At 41.3% G+C, this 18206-nt stretch overlaps 1 protein-coding gene across 12 annotated transcripts in view; it reads right to left on the bottom strand.

The window, feature by feature from the left end:
* KCNQ5 (potassium voltage-gated channel subfamily Q member 5) overlaps positions 1-18206 on the bottom strand; it is a 576092-nt gene that overhangs the window by 6034 nt on the left and 551852 nt on the right. For all 12 annotated transcript variants that reach the window (XM_053286867.1, XM_053286878.1, XM_053286866.1 and 9 more), the window contains 3 exons: positions 10177-10285; positions 3959-4090; positions 717-843 (listed from right to left, as the gene is read on the bottom strand). In XM_053286867.1, the coding sequence (XP_053142842.1) occupies positions 717-843; positions 3959-4090; positions 10177-10285 (368 nt within the window). The remainder of the gene's footprint in view (positions 1-716; positions 844-3958; positions 4091-10176; positions 10286-18206) is intronic.

Raw genomic sequence — 18206 nt, 5'->3', positions numbered from 1 at the left:
TATTTCTGTGGAACAGTTGGGTATGGGCATCAATCTTCTAAACCAACTCTGTAAGTACCTGCACTAGCACAGTGAACATATGAAGCTGTCTTAGGCTGAGACCATTGATCCATCTAGCTCAGTATTGTGTACAATGACTGGCAGCCACTCTCCAGGGTTTCAGACCGAGGTCTTTCTCAGCCTTACCTGCTGCAGATGCCAGAGACTGAACCTGGGAACCTGTGCATGCAAAGCAGGTGCTCTACAACTACAGTCGTATCCCTGAAACTTCCACTGACAGTGGCATAACAACAGTAGTTGACATCCAGTCTTGCATTTCATTTGTGCAATGGGGGAGAGATGATTTGTGCCCAGTTCCCCTTCCTTCTGCAGCCTACTTGTGTCTTCTGAAAATATGTCCCTAAGGGGAAAAATATGAGGGACATATTTTCAGGGGCACAGTGGGAAGTAAAAATGGCTTCTCCCCTATTGCACATGTGAAACATTTTTCAGTGTGTAAAATGTTAGCCTTGATGTCAGCCATGGTAAGGTGCTGCTGACACCCCATCCTTCTCTATAATAATTTCCCACCAAAATTACCATGTTATGGAGATAAAAGAAAATTAAAGACCAAACAATTTTTAAAATCTTCTAAATATTACATATCTATCATTAATTATTGAAATACTTGACAAATACAGTAAAATGAACTTGTAATCTTTTAAGAGTCAAGTTACCTGTTTTTCCACCTTGACTACGCGCCCAAGCATGCTAAGATCATCCGCTGTCTCATTCTCCACCGTATTTTTCTCTCGACTTCTTTTGTCGGAAGTAATTTGTCCTCTTCCAAGAATCTGGTCAACCCTGCAAGATAAAGAGACTATTCTTATAGCTGAAAATGAATGAGAACTCAGGTAGATAACAGCAATTGAAAACAAGTTTTTGAAACAGAAAATGGTAAAACAGCTTATAATAATCCTTAAGCAAATTGTAGCATTTCTTCCTGAAATGATAACTGGCCATCACTTTGAATCATAAAAGACTATGGTTGACCTAGCATCTAAGAACTAAGAAATACAAAATGAAATTGTACCTACAGTTGTTTGACATTTGCTAAGGCACTCCATTCTAGAACTTTGCACTGAAAAAACTTCTAATTCAGGCAATGAAAACTCAAATTCTATATCTGGAATGATTCGTCTACATCCTTCACATTCAAACGATAGCCTGTTGTTGGACAAAGGTTTCCATGTGCCACCACCTAAAGATGGTTCATGCTATCCATGTTGGCAATAACAACCATCTACTGAATGCTGAGCAGACTTTCCACCCAGTAGCTGATCTCCTGATTAAGGCAGCGTGCAAACAGCGCACTGCATTCCAGACTAAAGCTGCAGCATCACTCATGCAGGTGGAGCACTTTTCACCGATCTCTCCTTCCCTCTGAAGCACTCTTTAACACCTGAAAGTATGTCCATGAGGGTCATGAAGTCCCCAAAGACATATTTTTGGGGCTTAAAGAGTGCTTCAAGGGAAAGAAGAGACCAGCTAAAATCTACACACACCTCGCAAGCATTGCTACAGCTTTGGCCTGGAACACAGCATGTTTTATGCACGCTTGTGTCAGGATATCAGCTAGTAACAGAAATTATGTTTGCAGCCCTTGATGCTGTCGAGATCCAGCAATAGAAGCTGCACATGCTGCACACGTTTGAGTGTGCGGTTCTTTCCCAGTCTAGTAGAAGCTCAGGGCATGGGACATCCTAACTAGATTGGGCTATCAAATGGAAACAAGTCTGAGCCATGCTACATGAAGACATTTTCATTTTTACACTGAAAGCTCTTCTGATTTTCACCAACAAACATTCATTCAGACTCACAATAGTAAGAAGCATTGGCTGACATCCAAACTAATGCACCATTGTGTGTGGGCAGAGGGGCAACTTTCAATGATATTTCCTTCCCTCTGAAGCCTACTGTGCCTCCCAAAAATATGCTCCTGAGGGTCATGCAGATCTCAAGAGCTATTTTAAGGAGGCATAGTGAGCTTCATAGGGAAATGGAGATCGCACAAAATTGCCCTGCCTTCTGAGGGCAATGGTGCAGCATTAGTCTGGATAGCAGCCACTTCAGGCAATATTCAGCTGAGCTCAACTCACATACTCCTCCACCTGTTGCACATGAGGAAAGGAAAGCACTTACTAAATTTTTGGAAGTTCCTAACAAGGGCTGACATCCTGACTAACAAAGCACTGGTGCAATGGAACAAGCACCAGTGCTTCTGAAGAGTTCCCTATTAACATGGCACCAGTGCATGCGTGCGTATGTGTGTGTGTATTTCAGCAACTTCCCATTCCCATGAAAACACTCTGTGTCACCGAAATATATGTCCCTAAGGGTTGTGTGACCCTCAGGGGCATATGTTTGGATAGTGCAGAGTACTTCCTGAGGAAGGGGAGGTCATTGAAATTTGCCCCTACTGCTGAGGCAACAGTGGAGCTAATTTAGTTGAAATTTTCAGAGGCACTGGTGCTTCTCCCATTGCACCTGTGCTGTGTCAGGATGTCAGCCAATGTTACATGTATAACAATTAAAACTTTCTTTTACAGGTTATTGTTTTTCCTCACTAGAAGAATATAACAACAATTGTGCTTGGGATTATGTGTTTAAATATATAATTTTACATATGTATTTAAAATTTGGACCTTGCCATATAATATGAATGTCCCTATCTCAATGATCTCTTACTATATTTAAGGCCCAGTTCAGATGCCAGACAGAACCATGGTCCAGTCCTGGTTCCAGGCAATACTGCTCAGCTCAACTCACATAATCTTCCACCAGCTGCACATGAGGAGAGGAAGAGTTCTACTTCTGCTTTGGTTTAAAATAAGTCAGGATATGCTGTGATGTCTGGATCTAGAAAATCCTGGCTGCTAAACAGTCCAGAATTTGCCCAATTTCCAGCAATTTCCCACTCCTCCTGCAGCCCTCGCAATCCTATTATACCCCTTTTTGGAGGATCCCCCTGTTGGAGATGGAGTTCCAGTGAACTGACTTTTTGCACCAACTATCCTAATGACCACTAGGGGCACTGGGAGCAGAGGTAGCTAGTGAGGGTCTTCTTACCTGTCCCTGCTTGCCTCTGCTCTATGATCCCTGCTTTGACTCCTAAGGTACTTCCTGTAGTGAGTCAGGCTTCTTCCTTTCCTCCTAGAGAGAAGATAAAAACATCTATCTCTCTCTTCCTACCTATTCATTACGTAGCTGATTGATAGGATAGGTCTTTCCTATTCCAAATGTATTTCACTAATAAACCTATTTAGTTTAGACTCTACAATGATCTCCATGCATGCTACTTAAATAGCTGCAACAACAAAACTCTGCACTCTGTAACTGAAGTGGTAGCTTCATTGGTGCTTTGCTAAATAATCACAAACCCCAACTCCCCCAACCCTCAGGAAAGTCTTTTCAGCGGGTACATGGACTGCTGTGGAGAGGAGGAGGCTGGAGCGCCAGAGAAGTTATCTTGCATGACCTTCTTCCACTTGTACAAAGGTTTGGATGCAACCCAATATTTTTTCCTGTTGCTACTGCATGTGAAACTCTTGCTAAACATGGAGGGATAGTTGGTGCTGGTGGTTTTGCCTTTGACTGTGCTCATTATTGGTTGGGAATGGTGAAGGAGTTGCTTAGAATCAGTTCCTCATTTATCAGAGCTGTAAAACCTAACAGGACAATGAGATGTTTAGTGGTGCTTCCACACAAGTATTAATAGATGGTTAAGAGTTTCTGTTTTTCCAATTCTTAATTTAAAGCACAAATGAACTTGGGAAGAAGACCCAAACCTGTAAAAGCTCATGAAAAATGAGTGTCAGGGAGGACTAAAAAAATGTTTAGACACACACTTCACAAGTCAGTGTTTAATCTAATCTATATGGAGGGGCTCCACTGTAAATGGATTTTTTTCTCCTGTTACCGTGACTGAAGACTTTTAATTCTGCACAACATATCCAAGTGGCCTGCTGAATATTGTTCAATGACGTCTTTGACATCATAGGGACGCAAAGTTTCTTTAAACTTCCTTTTGGCAACATGAAATTTCATGATTCTATGAAAGAAATAACTGGATTAATTCATTCATCTACATTTTATACATTGAAATAAGGCCATGATAATGATTCACAGAGTAGGATCATTCAGTCAAAATACTGAACAATTAGTGAACAAAATACTAAACAAAATATGTGAACAATCAACATAATTCTAAATTGTCTAGGATTGTTGTCTCCCAAACTACTGAATACCACCCAGAAAATTAAATGTGCTTTAATGTTCTCTACAATCTTATATCTATTTCTGAAAGAATTTGAAATGTTAGGATCCTCATGGACATAACCAGAGCACCTGTGGGCAAGAGGAAGGTACCTGCAGACTCAAGGTAACCTGCAGATATGCTGGTTTCACAAAAAACTGGAAAGAGAAAAATATCCCAAGGGGGCAACAAATCTCCAAAACTGCGCCATGTAACACAATGGAGTGGGATGTTTGTGGTAGGGATGGGCACGGAAGTGGAAGGGGTCAGTTTGAAGGCAAGGGGGCAACTTTAAGGTCGGGGGAGGGTGCACACCCCTCTCTCCACTTCCCCCCCCCCGCTGGCGCTCTGTTTGTATAGTCCCCGTTGGGGCGGCAGCGTACCTGCCAGCCGTCCCATGCCCTCTTTGGCTGGAAGTGCCGGGTGCACATGCACTCGCTCTTGCATGTGCCTGATGTGCGAGTGAGTGAGTGTGACATGCACGTGTGCACACCTGGCATGCGCACATGCACCTGGCACTTCTGGCTAAAGAGGGCACAGGGCAGCAGGGAGGTATACTGCCGCCCCAGCAGGGAGTTTACAAATGGAGCACCAGCGGGGGGAAGCAGAAGGAAGTGTATGTGCACTCTCCCCCGCCCTTAAAGGTATGCCCCCCCCACCTTCAAATCGACAGAACTGTTGGCCGATCGAACCAGTTCAGAGGCCCATAACCGGGTGTTAGGGTTCTGTGCACATCCCTAGTTTGTGGACTCAGAGGGCACTTAACAGATTCGGTGGTGAGGAGTGGGGGAAGAAAGCTTGAACAAAAAGAGCAGAAAATTTCGTCGCCTGAAGAATGCTCCCTCAAGATATTCACAAGCACTCTTCTGAGAAGGAAAGGTGTCTAAAACAATTATTTTCTCACAAGCCTTATTTATTTATTAAACTTCTATACCACCCAAACATTCGTCTCTGGGCGGTTAACAAAGAACAATTAAAACACATATAAAAAGTTAAAACAATGCAACAATTTAAAATTAGCCATAAAATTAAAAACACAGTTTTAAAAAGCTGGGAAAGCTTGGGTGAAAAGATGGGTTTTCAGATGTTTTTTAAAAATTGCCAGAGATGGGGAGGATCGTATCTCAGCAGGGAGTGCATTCCACAATCTCAGGAATGAGCTCTCTGAAACACACCTTTGTATTTCAGAGGGAGAAGGCATTTGACACAAATAAGCTCTTGGTGTGATGGGTTCCCTGAAATAACAAACACAATTGTGTGTGTGTGTGTGTGTGTGTGAATTTTTCTGAGGAATGGAGGAGGAAGTTGCATATGAAGTAAGGTCCAAGTTACAGCAGGGACTTCTGTCTTTGTTGCTGCTAACTCCCCCGCCCCCACACCATGCTCACCCACAGGCTTATGTAACACATGCACACCAGGGATATACTGCAACATGTTATTGCCAGTCTACAAATTATAATTTCTAATTTGTTGTGGAAAACGAGTATATGAACTTTTCTAAGAATCTAGAAGGATAAATGCTTTGACATGACAAAGAGAAAAGTTCTTTTTTTGTTTTTATAAAAATGTATAGGCTAGATCCTGTTCTCATTGGAGTCAACCAATTACCAAGTCCCAATTAAACTAATTAGATTTTATAAGTTCAATATATAACGTTAAGGCCCAAGGTACATGTGATGGTGGTAGACCTGTTCTTTCAAACACAGCTCTACCTTAACCATCATTTAAAGAGGGGTATGTGGTGTAATTTAAAGTGCCAAAGGGGTGCATGAGTGTGGCTGTTGAAGCCTGCTACCCAGGATGCCTGCTGCTATCCCACAGTCCAACCCCCTCATGTCCTTTTCCTCCAGCTGGGCTCCAATACTTGAAGTGAGCCTGGCTGGAAGAAAAGCACCTAGAGCAGGGCTTCTCAACGTGTGGGTCCCCAGATGTTATTGGACTTCAGCTCCCATAATCCCCAGCCCCAGTGGCCTTTGGTTGGGAATTATGGGAGTTGAAGTCTAATTACATCTCGGGACCCACAGGTTGAGAAGCCCTGACCTAGAGAGATAAGCTGTGGAGGGAAAGACGACAGTCTCCAATGTGTCCCTGTGGCACTTTAAATCACACCCTCTTTCTCTGTTGAAGACATGATGGAGGTAGACCTGCATTTGAAAGTATTGGTCTGTTGTAGCCATGTAGAGTTAGGGTTTACAGTTATTTTCTTATTTATTATAAAGGTGCTCCGATTTTCATTTTGCAAGAGAAAGCACTACATGCAATTTGTTTCTCATTAATTATTAATCTGTTAACTTATCATGTTTATTTGTTTAATCCAGCAGCTAGTTTATTTAATTACTTTTGGTGTTGCTGATTTGAAACATAACCCTTAAACATAGTCTCTGAGGGCCTGCCTCCTCTACCAGAATTTCCCCTCACAACTCTCACTGAAATAAGAGCTGTCAAACCCCAGTTGTTTTGGGAAGTTAAGACTGTCAAAACGTGCTTTAGGATGATGAAATCATGAAATATAATTCATATTCAAGAAGTTTGTGTTCTAGGCAACTTTTAAGAACATAAAAACAGCCCTGCTGGATCAGGCCCAACACCCATCCAGTCCAGCATCCTGTTTCGCACAGTGGCCCACCAGATGCTGCTGGAAGCCACAGGGAGGAGTTAAGGGCATGCCCTCTCTCCTGCTGTTACTCCCCTTTTAAATCAGCAATCATAGTTTGAATTAGAATTGCATGTCAAAATAAAAGCTATGATATACTACTGCCAAAAGCATTTCTGTTTACACGAAATGGGATAACTTAACAAAAACATATTAATTTATGTACTCAAGTTATTAAAGGGACCAGATCTTGTGACAAAGAACCATCTCTTCCTGCTCTTTAGTATTATACTGATTCTAATGCGTGCTATTGGCAGCCTGAGAAATTAAAAGTTCTGTAATCCTTTCCTAACTTTTCCACAAGGGGGCAAACAAGCTTTTCATTCAAATTGCTCCTCCACTTACGTACATATCAAATACGAGATCCAATGCAATCTGATAACTGAGACTTGATTTATTTAAAATCAAAGAACTATTGTTGGCCTTTATGTTTTAAAGGAAAGACAAGCATGAAGTGATATGCTGAATAAGAAATGGCTAAAACATTACTTTAAATCTTCATAGGCAGTTGTGATTTGTAGGGCACTGAAGACTGAAAGGTAGGGTATAGTATACGCCTTTTAAATAAATAAATAATCAGAAGTCCTTATTCTACAGGAAATGTAGCACACATACACACACAAATGGCTTTTGTACGGTAATTTCTCCCTCATATTCTCGTCTGAATAAAACTTTATTCTAAGTCTATCTGTAGATACTTTTCAGCCATTTGGTTATGAATCATGTAGGAACATCCTAATGAAACGAATATACCCACTTTTCTCCCTTCAGAAATCCTCACAGCTCAAGAGTTAGTGGATGTTTCTCTGTCACATTAACTGAAGACCAGCATCTACCCAGATCTGGAGAAATTTAAGTTTAAATTCCATAATTTGGAGATTTTGGGTTTGGGTCTTCAATATGTGTTTGTATATAAATAGAGAGTTGGGCGATGCCTCAGAAAAGCAGAGGAACCCTGTGGCCTTTAATCTGGCCCAGATGGATTAATGAAAGTGCTGATAGCATCTTAGAAACAGCATGTAGATGAGATCTATACCACTTGTTACCCTCCAAGCCAAGTGCATTCCACTACCCATGTATTATGCCACCATTCTTGAACTTTGCCAATACCAATACAAGACTGTTGATCAAGTTCTTGGTATTCTGGGATGCATGGTTTATTATGGGTTGCATGTTACTTTATGGATCACATTGTGCAGGACTGATCTAAATTAAGAGACAGCTGCACAGAAGGCTCTACATATTTGCAAAAGAGTAACTATCTTGCTCTCTTCTGAATACAATTACAAATTTAGCATGCTTCCAGATGTCACATTCCTTACAAGGCTAGATATAAATTCAAAAGCTAAATTTGAAGTCCGTCAAAGAAGTAACTTATCACATGGATTTTGAGCCACACTACTTTTCATAATGGTTGAGTACTGCCCCTTATCCTCATACTGATCCTGTATGCATTAGCAGTATTGGTGATCAGTATAGTTGGTGTCTGGTTTGGGGCTGTCCCCAATGCTGGTATGTCAGCATTTTGGTATCTGGCAAAAGTACCATGATCAGCAGAGAAAGATAGGATCTGGAAGAGCCCTCAGAGAACATGAAATAAACCTCATTCAGTCAAATATACTAGAACTTGAAACAACTTCATCAACACCTTTCAGTAAAGCTACAGAAAGCTATATATAATCTTAGTGAATGCAGGTTGCATCCTACAATCATAGATACGTTCCTGGTTGTCACGAGAATTTCCCCGTGATACACACACTAGGCACTAAGATTATTAGTATGTATGAAGAGGGGAACTTCAATAACCTTCCATTCTGTTGCATGTGTGGCTTCTCCCATTTTCAGATTTAAATTTCTGGTTGCTACTGTACATCCCTCTCCCAGTGCAACACTAGTTCAGGGTCACCTACTCTACATTCCATATCATTTGTGGGTCACCTTTCTCTCTGCTGGAGCTCTGCCAGCATTTATGAGGTGACTTAAAGCCACATGTTTGGAGTGAGAGGTATAAACATGACCACTTTTTCAAACCAGGCATTATACAGATCTAGTTGCCTCAGGGACAAACTACATGTTATAGTAAACATGTAGTTTTGCCCTCCATTAAAACAAAAAAACTAAAATAGAAGCCACCGGGGTGGTGTGGGATCCTCAGTCAGAATCAGGACTATTTTGTGTGGGAGAGGATATCTGATCGTTGGCACCAGCAGAAGCTATCCTCCAGGGATTAATAGCAGGTTTTGGGGGCACAACTTTCACTGGGCTCTGGATACAGTGGAAAGGGTTAAATACCTCCCTCTCTGTGCACTGTGGACCTGATCAGACCCCCTGTAGCTGCAAGTTAAGCTTAAACATCAGAGACAATGCAGTGTGTAGTTTGACCCTTGAGCTACAAGAGTATTAAATTTCAGCATTTAACCTGTAGCTTAACATTTTTGGTTCCCTATGAGAGAGTGAGGTCTAAGCATCTACATACATACTTATAGCATGAATGTTGTAACAAACATCTGTGGCATTAAAAATCCATTAAAAGTAAAGGTAAAGTTTGCTGTCAAGTTGATTTAGACTCCTGGCGCCCACAGAGCCCTGTGGTTTTCTTTTGGTAAGGCAGAAAATACTTTCTTATATTCCCTTCCACTCCAACTATCAGATTATTACATCATTTCCAGCAGGGCAGTAAGATCCAATGCTTGTTCTCACAATCTGCACTATCTTAGTTAAAGCATTAATTATGATCATAAAATTGGGTGTGCTCCCACAGTGTGGTGTGAGAAGCCGTGCTTTACTGGCAACCATACTCCCACCTAACTAGGATTAAACTATGATCAGCAACTAGTTGCTGATTGTTGTTTAATCATAGTTAATTGCGGCAGCAAGACTATGGTTGCCAGCAAAGTGTGGGTTCTTGTGTCCTGCTCTGTGGGAGTGCACCTGGCTCAGTGAGCATAGTTAAGCCTTTAACGATAATTTTGCTGTCATGAGAACAAGCACCCACAGAAAGTGGACAGAATTCAAAGTAAATTAGTCATTATCAAATCCCACTGACATTAATGGGACTTAAGTTAATCATGATTTTGTCTCATTTGTTTTAAAGTTGCTTAGTCATGACTAATCTAGATCCTGCCCAGTGCAAGTACAACTTCCCTATCAACCTATAACTGTTGCTTCTAGGAAGATAATCTATGAAGTTTCATAAGTGATTTCCCTTGTTGAAGTATTTAACAATTACCGGATAGCTCGTATAACTGTTCTGAGTGCTGGCGTGAGGTCTTCTACTGATACATCACACTGGCAACCTCTCTCATCATATAGATCATCTGTACCAAGAGTGGCATCAGCTGCAAGAGAAGAACACCAAATAAATGATACACATACTGATAAAGAATACACATGCACATCACAAGGTTAATAGCATTAATAAATCCATGCAATAAATTAAGTGCAAATTAAAATAGGTAGTTTAACTGGAGCAATAAAACATGAAAGGAGTTTCAGTGCTAATAGTGTTGTTGCAACAGTTTCTCCTTTGATTTAGGCAATATCTGCTTTGGCTTTTAAATAAGCAAAATTGTTACTTTGCTTATCCCTCACCCTGAATTATGGGGCAAAGCCTTACCCATGGCTGGGTAAATGTGCATAAACAAACCACTGCACTCCCAGCTATGCCCTTGTTGTTATATTCTTATGTACACTTCAGTACACAATATATTCAAAAGTATGACCTTTCACCAGTTATGATGTTTATGTCATTAATAAAAATATGACACATGGTAGAAAGCAACCCCAATATGAATTAACTTCCAATGGTCGGGTAGTTTTTAGCCCATTCCCATGTTAAACCAATTGCCATAAGAACACCCCCCAAATTATTATCACTACTATTATTATTTATGTATCACTTTTCAACAAAAAAAGTTCTCAAAGTGGTTTAAATAGAAAAATAATAAAAACAAATGGTCTTTCTCCATTGGGTTTCTGTCCCACTGCTGTCCCATTCCCATATTAAGTCAAGTCAAGTTTGTTTCTGTCCCATTTCCATGTTAAGTCAATTGGGAGAAAAACAATTTCAAACTGAATGAACTTTCTCCATTGGGATAGTTACTATCATGGCTGCATGTCAAGTCAATTGAGATAGGAGAGAACACCCTGTTTCTCTTCAGAAACTCACAATTGCAAACTCAATTGACCTTGAAAAGTTATAGTGTCTGGCCAATAGTCTGAATCACTGCAAAGTTCTGTGCTCCTAAGTAAGGGCAGATCAAATCAGCACCTCCTTCAGAAGTCTATTAAATATTTAAAGCATATTTCAAGTGAAAAACATGAAATGATCTAAAAGAATTGTCAAAAGTACATTGAGTGACATACAGACTAAGCTACTCAATAGTACTACTCAGGAGTTATTCTAAAGGACTAGTTATTTTCAGTAGGACTTCTGTTGAGTAATTTAGTGAGGATGTCAAGCCAGGGTATCAAAGAGATTGAGACTTGCTGAAGAGTTCTCACTTCTTCATCTTATAAGATGTTAAGCGTTCCCACTCACAATGCTGAATTCTCCTTAGAATAGTTAGTCTTCCATTCCTTGATACTCTTCCACATGCTTTGGCCACTGCAACTTTTACAGTCTTATGCATAAAGTAATTTACTGCCCCCTTCAACTTAATGAAAAATCGAATGACAGTCAAATATTTATATTTCTTTAAATGAACTAAGTAATTATTGTTTTATTGCTTAATATTGACTCCTTGAAAGCTGTTCACAAAAAGGTGCTAATAATTACAATCATAGCTGAAGACCATAAATAATATTCTTTGTACATCATGGCATGCTAAAAATAGTCTGTGCTATCCCGTAGTATATCCACTGGCAGTGTTTTCTCTAATTTTTTTCATCTGTGTGCAGAATGAGTTTTGTTCTGGGCGGCAGTATCAAGGCAGTGTGTGCGCATATGCATTCAGAGTGGGACCTTCTTGACTGAACCCAAGTGGGATCTAAAATTGACTGAGTGGACATCAAAAAACATGTGAGCGCACATGCCTTAGAGAGACTGGTCATCCTGGATTCATTTTGGTTCATTGTCACTAGTGTAAATCATGAATATCTGCTAATGTCAATGGAATGACACTAGTATAAAACAAGCACAGGAAGAGAATGCAGTCCTTAGAACTTTAACATACACACTTCTTTATAAATAATGATACAGCTGAATGATTTTTTAAAATCCTCAGTTGTGCACCGAGTTCCTTTTAAGATGGTGTGGAAACTTTATGAGATGAATATCAGTTGGTGCAGTTTCCCATGTAGTGCATGTTTAGACATGCTATATATTGGAAAACCAGCTTCAAATGAAAGTACTTTTCTCATTAAATCATCCTCTTTCTGTTTAATATCTTCACAGCTACTATAAGTAGCCTTGTATTATGGTAGGGACTAAGTTCCTAATGTCAGTGATACTAAATTGCTCTGGAAAAACTATAAACTTTATTTGATTTATATGGGAAACTTGCATGGTTCTTTACAGCACCTAGGGGACTTTTTATAAGAACTGAGAAGTATTTGCTAAGTAGAATTCAGCAATGTTTCCACTTTAAATAGTTTTTAATCAAATGGCATTTTAAACATAATTTTATATATGATGCATGCAAGCTCCTCAATATTGCAGATATGCATAATAACAGAAATCAAAGCTATTACTGTAAAATAAAAGCATTTCCTATGGATTGATACATGGAGAGTGATTAACTGTGTTCATGTTAGTAAATGTAGCATGCATTCATTTTCAGCAATATTTTTTTCTGTGGCTTCCTTTGATTAGAGTCGACCTTTGACCATGGTTTCATTTTTTTAGCCTACTCTAGTAGGCTTATGAGATCACCTGGCATTCTGTGTGTGTGTGTCTACTGCTTTCAACTCTGCAATGCCTGGACTGATTTGAACCAAATTGGGTACAGTGGTAGGAACATATAGGGACACCTTAATGGCATAGTTTGTGATGATGTCATTCATCATCATCATGATGATGAATCCATTTCATGATGGCAGCAGATGCGTAAACATCTGATGTGCAAGAGGGCTAACTTGTGAACCGTCTAACCGATTTGAACCAAATCTGCTACAGCTGTAGGGACACATAGGGATGGTTCAATGGTGTAGTTTGTGATGATGTCACCCACCCCGATTTAATATGGTGGATGCATGGATGTTTGAGGTGCAAGTGGGATTTGTGGACCGTCTGACTAAGTTATTTATTATTTATTTTTATTTATTTGTTCGATTTATATATCGCCCTTCCAAAATGGCTCAGGGCGGTTTAAAACAAGGTAAAAACAATTAAAAACAAGTTAACAGTTAAAATCAGAACTATAAAACCAAAATAAAACCAGTTAAACAATTCAACAGCTAAAAAACCTTGGAGATCCAGGGCAACCATTAAAAAAATTTAAAAACAGTTTTCCAGTCATTTAAAACCCTGGAAGGCCAGGCCAGACAGATAGGTCTTAAGGGCTCTCCTGTAGGACAGTAATGATCTCAAATTACGGATTTCAGCCAGGAGTGCATTCCACAGCTCAGGAGCAGCTACAGAGAAGGCTCGCCTCTGGGTCGCCACCAGATGAACCAGTGGTAACTGGAGACGGACCTCCTCAGATGACCTTAATGTGCAGTGGGGATCGTGCCAAATTTGAACCAAATTTGGTTCAGTTGTGGTGAGTGACACATAGGAATACCTCAGTGGTGTAGTTTGTAATGATGTCATCCACCCCGATCCAAGATGGCTGACGCATGAACGTTTGAGGCATAAGAGGGCTAACTTGTGGACTACCTGATTTGAACCAAATTTGGTACAGTTGTAGTAAGTGGCACACAGGGGCACCTCAAACATAGTTTGAGATGATGTCATCCACCACAATTCAAGATGGTGGACATATGTAAATTTGAGGGACAAGTGGGTTAACTTCTGAACTGCCTAACCAATTTGGACCAAATTTAGTCCAGTTGTAAGGATAGTGAAAGCAGGACTGGATTAAGGGCAACTGATGCCCTAAGCACAGCCCAACAATGGTGCCCCCCTCGGCCCCCTCCATTGCTTAACTGACAAGACATTAAGACCCAAGCAAATTATTAATTATACCTTAATATTTATTTAAATTTTTAAAAGTTTTCTTCTAGATTTTTTAAGGTAAAACAAAACAGTTCCACTGCCTATAATTTCTTATAAATAGCCGCAACAGAAGGAATGATTGAGAAAAGTATTTCATCTTCAAGATCAGACATCATAACATATGACCATCTTTTACATAAAGTTTTATCAATATTTTGTACTGCTCTTTACAGTAATTTTTCGCAAATCAATGACTTTTTACTTCAGATACATAGTTTAGTAGTTTCTCGAAACTTTAGTCACTCACCGAGCCAAAGAAAACTTTTTTTAAAATAATGCAGAGTAAAGTCGAACACATCAGATAAAAACAATTACAAGAAATCGACTAAAGTTGAGTGTGGCAGTGAAATGCAAAGTGACAAAATAAATGCAAGGTGACAGTAAGGGAGGTGAAAAGAGAATTTGAGGAACATTTAGCTAAAAGTATCAAGGGGAATAACAAGAAGTTCTTTAAATACATCAGAAACAGGAAACCTGCCAGGGAGATGGCTGGACCATTAGACAATGAGGGAGTGAAAGGGATTATTAAGGAGGATAAGGGGTTGCAGAGAAGCTCAATAGGTTCTTTGTGTCCATCTTCACGGCAGAGGATACAGAGAAAATTGTGAGGAGCTCCAAAAGGATCAGGGGCCTGGAGCACCTTCCTTATGAGGCAAGGCTACAATACCTGGGGCTTTTTAGTTTAGAAAAAAGACAACTGCGGGGAGACATGATAGAGGCCTAGAAAATCATGCATGGTGTGGAGAAAGTGGAGAGAGAGAAATTCTTCTCCCTCTCCCATAACACTAGAACCAGGGATCATCCCATGAAATTGATTGCTGTGAAATCTAGGACCAAAAAACGGAAGTGCTTTTTCACACAACGCCTAATCAACTTGTGGAATTCTCTGCCACAAGATGGATGGCTTTAAGAGGGGTTTGGATAACTTCATGGAGGAGAGGTCTATCATCAGCTACTAGTTGGAGGGCTGTAGGCCATCTCTAGCCTCAAAGGCAGAATGCCTCTGAGTTCCAGTTGCAGGGGAGTAACAGCAGGAGAGAGGGCATGCCCTCAACTCCTGCCTGTGGCTCCCAGTGGCATCTGGTGCTCTATTGTGTGAAACAGGATGCTGGACTAGATGAGCCTTGGGCCTGATCAAGCAGGGCTGTTCTTATGTTCAGTGAAAGAGTTAAGGGCATGATAGCTAGGGGGGAAGCTCTGTGGTGCCCCCCTTCCCTTGATACCCTAAGCACGTGCTTGTTTTGCCTTATGGTTAATCCAGGGCTGAGTGAAAGGAACGTAGGCAGATTAGTTCTTACTAGAATAACTTGTTTTCCTCATAGTGCAGTCATTTCAGAGTTAGTAACAGCCAAGGTATTTCTGTCTACTCAACACAGTGGAAACTCTTGTATCATTCTGCTTACTTGTTTTGAAAACTGCCAGATGCTGGCAATAATCACACATCGATCAAGATTTAAACAAGTCACTTCTACCTAAGTTAGCTGACTAGGGATGTACCTCGAACCAGCGGGGGCCAATTCGAAAGTGGGGGGATACCTTTAAGGGCAGGGGAGGGAGCTCTTTCTCCTCCCTCCACGTTTCCCCCACCTGCGTTGTACTTTTAAATGGTCCGGTGGGGCGGCAGTGTACCTCCCTGCCCCCTCATCGGACTGGAAGTGGCAGGAAGTACTGTGCATGTGTGTGCACTTGGGCGAGAGATTAGGATGATGTTCTAATTTTCACTTTGGGACCAGTTTGTCAGGTGTAGTTCAGTTCATAGTGGCCATGACAACTATGGGCCTATCCCAAATGGTCTTGGGACCCCACACCACCAGTCATATGCTTGATTTGGTCTTTTGCTCTGATCAGGGTGGTGGTCTGTGGGTGGGGATTCCTGTGATTTACTCATTGTCATGGATGGACCACCACCTGGTAAAGGTTTGGTTTGCTGTCACAACTTGCCTCCACAGGGGTGAAGGACCTATTAGGATGGTCTACCCAAGAAGGTTACTGAATCCAGTAACATTCCAAGAAGCCTTGGAAGGGTTTATAGTTGGTTCGGCCAGTGATTTTGTTGACGCCCTGGTTGAGATCTGGAATAGGGAACTCATTAGGGTGGCAGATAGGATTGTACCCAACCATCCTCTCTGACCTGCTTCAAAACTAGCTCCATGGTATATGGATGAACTCTGGAAGCTGAAATGGCAAGGCAAGAGATTGGAGAAAGACTCTACTTGAATCCAACAGGTTACAACATGGAGTACTTTTAAAGATCTATTATCTGGCAACACAGATGGCCAAAATACATGGTTTTTCTCTGGTCATGTTGCTTCTACAAGCTTGCATCCAGTGGAGCTGTTGTGAAGGAACTAACTCGGGTGCCTCCTTCCATGAATTCCAACTTGGATCCTTCGATGACCCACTATGATGCTCTTAATGATTTTTTTGCAGAAAAAATATCTCTCATTTGGGCCAACCTGAATGTCTCTATTGTGGCAGAGTCTAATGCGGGGCGGGTGTCCAGAGACTCTTTTGCATGGTTAGATTGGACCAGCTTAAATATATGACTCCTTATGATATGGACAAGTTGCTTGGAGCGGTGCGGCTTTCTACCAGTTTTCTCAAGCCTTGTCAGACATGGCTTATATAATCTGGTGGGGAGCTTATTAGAGATAGCCTTAGTAATATCAAATGTGCCTGAGGGCAGGATGCCCCCTTGTCTTAAGGAGACAATTATAAGACTATTTTTGAAGAAACCTGCATTAGATCCCTCAGAGTTGAGCAATTATAGGTTGGTCTCTAACCTTCCATGTTTGTGCAAGGTGGTGGCCTTGCAGTTCTAGGCAATTTCGGAGGAAACAGATCATCTGGACATGATGACAGCATTTTTATTTTCAACCCCATTCCTAATGATTCTTAGCGTGAATTTGCTTTTTCCAAAGCTGCCATACACTGCAACTTTCAATGAGCTGTCCACCATGACCCCAAGATCTCTCTCCTGGTCAGTCACCGACAGCTCAGAGCCCATCACTGTATATGAAGTTGGGGTTTTTTGTCCCAATATGCACCACTTTACACTTACTTAGATTGAACTGAATTTGCCATTTTGTTGCCCACTCACCCAGTTTGGAGAGATCCTTTTGGAGCTCCTCAAAATCTGTTGTGGATTTCTCTATCCTTGGTTTAGTGTATCTCCAAATTTGGCCACCAATGCTTACCCCTACTTCTAGATCATTTATGAACAGGGTAAAGAGCACTGGTCCAGCACCCTACAGATTCCTGAGAGACCCCTCTTCTTACTTACTTCCATTGTGAAAACTTTCCATTTATTCCTATCCCCTGTTCCTGTCCTTCAACCAGCTACCAATCCACACCTGAACCTGTCCCCTTATCCCATGACTGCTAAGTTTATTCAAGAGCCTTTGGTGGGGAATTTTATCAAAAGCTTTTTGGAAGTCCAAGAGCCGGGTCTCACAATCAGTGAGGGAGCCCGTGACGGAGCCGGCAGGGGCTGGGGAGCTCGGGGGCCGCGTGGCCCCTGGATGCTCCAGTATGCCCTGTGTGAGCACGCAGGGCATACTGGGGAGACCCCCGGAGCCGGGAGGTGGCTTTTCGCTTCCCCTCTGGGGGTCTACTCACGAGTAGCCGCAGCACGGAGCTGCACCGTGGCTACTCACGATCGGGAAGCCCAGGTTTGCAGAGCACTCGCTCCACAAACCCGGGCTTCAGGGAGGGCTAGCCACTAGTGAGCCACTGGGCTCACCTGATCAGGCAAAATTGGGCTAGGCTCCCATAGTCCGATTTTGCCTGATCGTGAGAATAGCCCCCAAGTGTACTATGTCAACTGGATCACCTTTATCCACATACCTGTTGACACTCTCAAAGAATTATAACAGGTTAGTTGTAGACTTGCTCTTGCAGAAGCCATACTAGTTCTCCTTTGGCAAGGCCTGTTCTTCTATATTTTTAACAATTTTGTCCTTAGATATGCTTTCCATTAAGTCAAGAATTTCAAAACAGCAATAACCATAAAACCAATTTACAACTGGTCAAAGCCTTGCTTACATAAATGAGTCTTGAGAGCTATTTTTAAAGGCTACCAGAGATGGGGAAACTTACACCCA

The sequence above is a fragment of the Hemicordylus capensis genome, chromosome 1 (genome assembly GCF_027244095.1).
Source record: "Hemicordylus capensis ecotype Gifberg chromosome 1, rHemCap1.1.pri, whole genome shotgun sequence".
Lineage (NCBI taxonomy): Eukaryota > Metazoa > Chordata > Lepidosauria > Squamata > Cordylidae > Hemicordylus > Hemicordylus capensis.
The sequence above is the reverse complement of the archived record's forward strand: the minus strand, read 5'-3'. Positions and strand labels throughout refer to the sequence as shown.